Below are 6,641 nucleotides of genomic sequence, written 5' to 3'. Positions count from 1 at the left end.
CTCTGAATGTGTGTGTAAAGAGCGTCTCTGTCAGAAGAGCTGCTCCGCTCTGAGAGTCTCTTCAGTGCCAATAAAAGAGGTTATGGGAAGGTCAGAAAACATTCACACATGTTTCCACCTTTGTGAGCTCATAAAGAGAGAGAGTGTGCTTCTGAAACCCATTTCAACCCACTCTTTTTTATTCTAATCCAATAGAATCTTCTGTGTATCGTTTTAAAAACATACAAAAAATGAAATTCAATATTCATAAATGACTACAGCGATACTCACTTTCCACATCAAAGCAAAAAAAAAAAAAAAAGTTTTAATATTGAGTAAAAAAAGTAATACTGCAGTTTAATATGCATTGTATAAAAATAAGGAATGCCTATTACAATAAAATAATTATTTACATTTCTCCATCATTTCAATTGAGGAGTAGAAATACATGAATAAACCAACAAAATAAGTAAAAAAAAAATGCAAATTTTCAGAATGTCTTTTTAAAAATGTGTCTCAATAAGATAATCTTCACATATCACGTCATGCATGCCATTTGAGCATAGAGAAGAGATTAAATAATGTGTTATTGAACTTTGAACAGTCCCTTCAGAAAGATCAAAGCTGATAGGTTTCATTGTCCACAGTCTTCTGCAAAATACTGAATCTAAATCTCCACGGATGGGCTGAACGCTCCCATCCAAAGTCGAAAAACACTAACAACTCAATTCTGTCTCGATTAAAGGTGCGACGATGCTCATACCGTGCACTTTTAGTACTCTGAGCCTCTGCACCGACAACATCTACGTAACATTATAAAACACACAGTGCTGTGAAGTGTTTGTGTGCCGGGCTGCGCTGAACATTTGCTGAAAGAGTCGTTTCGTGTTTCTGGAAGAGCGTTTACTCACTCAACACAGACCGAGTCCTGGGGATGAGACGGCCTGGAGGATTGCGGAGGAGGCGGCGTGTGTTCCTCCACATTATGAGTTATGTCTTCATCCCGGGATAAGTCACGAGTTGTGTAGTCTTCTCCTCAACAGCCTGTTCCAGTAAAGCAAAAAGAGAATTATCAGCATGCATTTTGATGGCATCATTTAAAAATATCACCTATTTTACCAGATTTTAAGCTCGGTTTGTGATGGATTCAAACTGTGTTTTGCTATCAGCTCTGGTTCAACAATTAAATGTAGTCTATTCTGATATTAACTTCTTTTTATTTATCACACATCTAGTGAAGAACTAGTGCGCCCCCTACAGCTTCAGTGTGGACAGACGTGTGACAGGTTTATGTGAGACGCAGATCTTTACCTGAGGGCTTGAAGGCCGTCAGCTGAACCACCTGAAACAAAACAGCCTGCTGTAATGGATAAAGTCAAGTCCAGTTTATAGGCTTTTTACTGTACACATGTTTCAAAGCAGCTTTACAGAAAATCATAATGTTCATGTTTATAATATCTTAATATCATGCCTTATAGCTGCATTTAGCAGATTAGAGATGGATGATGATGATATAGTTAGTGCATTTTGCAATGATACAAACAATCAAGCAGTAGAGATTGAGTTGAGCTGGTGGTTAAAAGTTTGGAATAATTACGATTTTTCTGAAAGAAGACTTTTCTGCTCACCAAGCGGCCTTCTTTCAAAAAATTATTAATTATTTCAAACTTTTGACCGCCAGTGTATAAGCTGTTTTACGCAAGTATACTGTATGTATGCGGATAAATTGGTTCAAACTCATAGCTGAAACATCTTGGGGGGGGGGGGGGGGTGGGGGGGGGGGGGGGGGGGGAATGTCTTTTTCCACATGATGCAAATTGTATAATATCCAAGGTAAACATTTCTAGTAATTGTACGGTTAATTCTCATATTGTATTTTCAGAAAATATTTTTCCTCTCCCAAATTTTGTCAATACCAAAACACAATAATAAATAATTTAATAAGAAGGGTTACATTGACTTCTTAAGATTTTGTTTACATCTACCTTGAAAATATATATTTTGCTATTTTTTTTTTTTTTTTTAAAGTTGTAAGGTAAATCAGTAACAATTACAATTTTACCAATATTTCAAATGTAATTTCTGAGATTTGTTGTATTTTTAATTCAATCTTTCTTTGTAAAAGTCATAAAGTTTATCATACTGATTTCAAAGTGAAGGATTCATTAGTTTGAATAAACACTGAACCAAACACTGTAATAACATTTTAGTTGATCATTCAATATACTTCATTTTTGACAAATCATCCCATGTTTCGGTCGTGACTGCACATTTTCAATGTGTTGGTAGTGATCACATGACACAATTTAACTCACATACTAAAACATTAATGATTTGCATAATAAAACATACTAAAATACTAATGATTTGCATAACTGTACTAAAATTTTATTTCCCCCAAATAAACGATTATGTGTTCCCTTTTGTCACCACCGAAACAATGATGTCACTACCTAAACAGTCTCGACTGAAGTTCCAGTAATGACAATTTTAGGTACTTTTGAGCCGCTCAAAGATGCTAATCAGCACATGGTTATCTAGCACAGTTCTGAACAGTTGTACACACATAAAAACTAAATTTTATGGAATAACACCCAAAAAAGTTTGCTTAATTGCAGAAAAAAGTGTTTGGTAGTGACGTTCCTTAAAGCTCCACACAGATTTTCAGACTTTTGAACACGTTTAACTCAACATGATGATCTATCTGCTGTGAAAGAGAGGCTGTGAGAGGAATATTTCCTGATCAGAAATGTAAAAGTGTGTTAAAATCAGTCTCAGACAATGACTCAAACACACACTGTTTCGGTAATGACATGAAAATGCGGGACACTTTTTTTTTTTTTTTTTTTACGTAAAGTTTCATGATTTAAAAAATAAAATATTAAAAAAATTCCATTAAAAAAAAATCTAAATATATTTTTAAAAACAACAATAGAAAAAAAATGCCAAAAATATTTCAATATTTTCACAAGTTGAAATTTAGGGGTTCTTGGTAAACATCTAAAACTTGATTACTTAAATGCTTTTTTAAATATATTTTTTGGTTGTGGGACAGCAGTTTGTAGAATGGCTCATATATACAATTTTATATAGAGCTGTGCAGTAATAAAGTTGACATTTTTGTGACGATATAAACAATCACACAGCTGAGATTTGCTATATCGCATGTATTGCTTTACATGAGTGTACTGTATGTACAGTATGCAGGTAAAGTAGGATGTAATATATATCCAACTTTTAATATATGGCTGGGCGATAATACAGGTTACATTTTTTGACAACAATAAAAACTGAAAATGGCTATATACTGTAGAGTGTGTGTACTGTATGTATACAGGTGAGGTTTGATATAATAATTTGTTAATTCATTTGAGTTATTAATTTGTTGGCGATACTGAGAATTTTGAAACCTCTGAGTTTATGTTACATTTTTAACACTTTGGTGTAGAGACAAGCCTAATTACGGTTTGGTGATGTATATAACTGACACGGTTAAGTGATGCATATAAAATATCAATGAAAAACATAAAGCCATTATTGCTTGAATATTATGTGTGGTTTTTGCAGCTTACCTGACTTCTGTTGGCTGGTTTCATTGGGAAACTCACAATATTGTCCTCTTTAAAACGTTCTAGAGGAAATGACAGATGTTACATGCAAGTAAACAGGCTTTTTAAATAATTAATAATTGTAATAATTAATAATTGTAATTAAAGTGACAGTAAAAACGCAGAAATTTAGACGAGAGTTTCACACACCGTTCTTGAAGATGAGCGGGTTGGCTGTGGAAGCGCTCATGGGAGTCGAGCTCTCGCTGCTCTCCGGGCTGGAAAGAGTTGGCAGACTGTGCACCCATGATGCACTGGGAGATTTCTGGGAGGGTAAGAAGCTGATAGGCTGTGAGCAGTTCTGCAAGAGGAAATGACATCAAAAGTGAGTTCAATGTCAGAGAAACAGATCATAAGTAAATCAGCAAAAACAAGGTCTTACTGTAAACGACAAAGCTTTCCGCTTGTCCTGAATTCTTCTTATAGCGTTCCGCACCTGCGTCATCGTAAAACAGCCAGATATACAGTATTATGTTGCAATCACACAACTTTCTTAAAGTACTACTGAAAGACGACAAGAGATGTAAATACAGTCATACCTCACTGTTGTAAACCGCATACACCAGAAAAATATACAGGCCCTAGAATATGAAGAGAGATTCAGCAAACAACATGAATGAGTTAAAGCTGCTCGATTGAATCATAAACAGAATTATTTCGGTCAATATTGAGATCACGATTAGGCTATTAAACATAGACTTTACAAACATCATGCATTTATTGAACTATTAAATAAAAACAGTATGTAAGTTTGGCCACTAGATGTCGCTTTTTCAAAACAATAACAAAGGCGTAGCTTGATGATGCCGTGAATAAGTGTGGAATCATGGGAGTTGTTGTCTTCACCTTCACAGCTGATGGAAAGCAATCCGATGGGAATCGTGTTCAGGGATGAGCTAATGTATTAACGTTTTATTAATGTTTTATTAACGTTGTATGAAGCAGGGCACGGCCGAAAGCCCGGGACATTTTCCTTGCTGTTATATGCCAGTGTCGCCGTTGCCACTCTTTTCATTTTGTTTTGTTATTGCAGATTTTATGATTAAAGTTACGATTAAAGTTGTTTAACGTCCACCTCCGTTGTCCCTTAACTTTGTTACAGTTACGTTTGATCACTTAAATTTACATTATTTTATTTTATCTATTTCATTCTAATAAAACCCTAAACCTAAATACCCATACAGGTCACTTTATCTGATGAATTAAAATCGTGGGGAAACACAGCGCTGTTTTACTTGGTCAAAACAATCATATTTAACATACATTTGAGTGTGTTGAAAGTTATGTTATCCATATCAATAACTGAATATCATGTCATGGACTGTTACACTGGCTTAAATAGCTGATTTCTCTGGATTTAAACATTGTTGGAAACATTTGAGATAATGTAAGTACACAAGTCCACAAAATATATAACATTGTGCTAGTGTATTGTTTTAGTGGTTTTTGGATATTTAAATCCAAATGTTTCAATTATTGATTTATTGCATTAATCAGAATAAAATGTTTTTGCATTACAGTAAAGAGAATTTGGGGAGGTGGAAATGTGTTCAACTATAATGAAAAAAATGTCATGATGCAAAAAAATCTTAATGCAACATATATTTTTGCTATATGCAAAAGTTTCCCTTTCGATTTTGGGGTATAATGAGACGAATATAACAGGTTTTGTGAGATTTAGTCAATTACTTTAAGATTAAGCAAGAGAAAACAAATAGTTTGAAATAATTTAGATATTAATGTTACTATATTAATTAAAATACGGTTTACTTATTATCTTTCTATAAATAGAATATGTTGTCAAATCTGTCTGAAGATTCAGTGTCTGTAGTGTAATAAACAGTTTTAAAAAAATAACCAGTAGAAACTATTTTTCTGTTTTTGGAGGTTTACCTCTAATCTTAGAAGATTCTGTTTGTAGCAGTTAGCATAGAATCAGTCATACATATAACAGCTAGCAGGAGCTTTCCATGCACTTCCTACATCTTTGTGCTTTCTGTTCTCACAGACCTCTGCTACATAAAACATTCATGATAGATCTGCACGGGCTAATTATATCAGAAGAGCTTCCTGCCAGCGATGGACCTGCTCATGCGTCTCCCCCGTTCTCTCTATCGCTCTTCTGCTTCTTTTATCTTTTTCCCAGACGTGCACAGTAAATCTACATTAACAAGCTCTGGGAGGGAATTCAGCTCTCATTCATTATAGACACAGGAGGAAGAAAGAGACAGAGAGTGCAAGAGAGCTGCGTGAAGCTGAAAGAGAGGAAGTTCATTTCAAATGTGTTGACGGATTTGAGCCTGATTAAGAGGAAGACAAATACAGCTGAACTCTCTCTCTCTCTCTGTCTTTAATAACATGCATGAGTTAAGCTTCTCGATTATGGCAAAAATCAGTCACATAATTATTGAAAACACTTTACCATAAGGTCCCATTTGCTAACATTAGCTAACTACATTAGTAAAAATACTTCAAAAGCATTTGTTAATTTCAACATTTACTAATACATTATTAAAATCAAAAGTTGTATCTGATAATATTATTTAATGGACCTGAACATTATAACAAAAATGTATAAATACTGTAACAAATGTATTGCTCATTGTTAGTTAATATTAGTTGAGCATTAACTAATGGGACCTTATTGTAAAGTATTACCTAATTATTTTGGTAAATTTTGAGATCACGATTACTCATAGACTTTGGAAACATTGTGCATTTATTGAACTTTTATATATAAGCTTATTTTTAACAGTAGATTTCCTTGAACTTTAAATATAATTACAAATATAAAACTGAAAATTAAATGCAAATAAAAACGACTGACTGCATGATGAAGCCTTTTAGTATGGAGTTTAAGTGCCAATAAAATTTAAGATACGAGGGCAAAAAATGCACCTGTATGGGGTTTTGTCATATTATGACAATTTAAGTGATATAGTTCAAAGACAAGCAAGAGTGCTGTTTTTTTCCCAAATATCTGCAAGTTATCTGCAAGAAGTTAATATTACATTTAGACACAATGTTGATAATATTGTTTGTTTTTGCTCAATT

At 33.8% G+C, this 6,641-nt stretch overlaps 1 protein-coding gene across 3 annotated transcripts in view; it reads right to left on the bottom strand.

Annotated features, from left to right (window-relative positions):
* Positions 1-165: 165 nt before the first annotated feature.
* Positions 166-6,641, bottom strand: part of adgrd2 (adhesion G protein-coupled receptor D2) — a 31,063-nt gene continuing 24,587 nt past the window's right edge. For 2 of the 3 annotated variants that reach the window (XM_048211051.1, XM_048211053.1), the window contains 6 exons: positions 4,127-4,168; positions 3,970-4,023; positions 3,738-3,888; positions 3,552-3,610; positions 1,291-1,339; positions 166-1,023 (listed from right to left, as the gene is read on the bottom strand). In XM_048211051.1, coding sequence (XP_048067008.1) covers positions 1,016-1,023; positions 1,291-1,339; positions 3,552-3,610; positions 3,738-3,888; positions 3,970-4,023; positions 4,127-4,168 — 363 coding nt within the window. In that variant the 3' untranslated portion in view covers positions 166-1,015. The remainder of the gene's footprint in view (positions 1,024-1,290; positions 1,340-3,551; positions 3,611-3,737; positions 3,889-3,969; positions 4,024-4,126; positions 4,169-6,641) is intronic. The other variant, XM_048211052.1, reaches the window with a different exon arrangement.

This window comes from Megalobrama amblycephala, linkage group LG12, assembly GCF_018812025.1.
Source record: "Megalobrama amblycephala isolate DHTTF-2021 linkage group LG12, ASM1881202v1, whole genome shotgun sequence".
In the NCBI taxonomy this organism is placed as follows: domain Eukaryota; kingdom Metazoa; phylum Chordata; class Actinopteri; order Cypriniformes; family Xenocyprididae; genus Megalobrama; species Megalobrama amblycephala.
The sequence above is the reverse complement of the archived record's forward strand: the minus strand, read 5'-3'. Positions and strand labels throughout refer to the sequence as shown.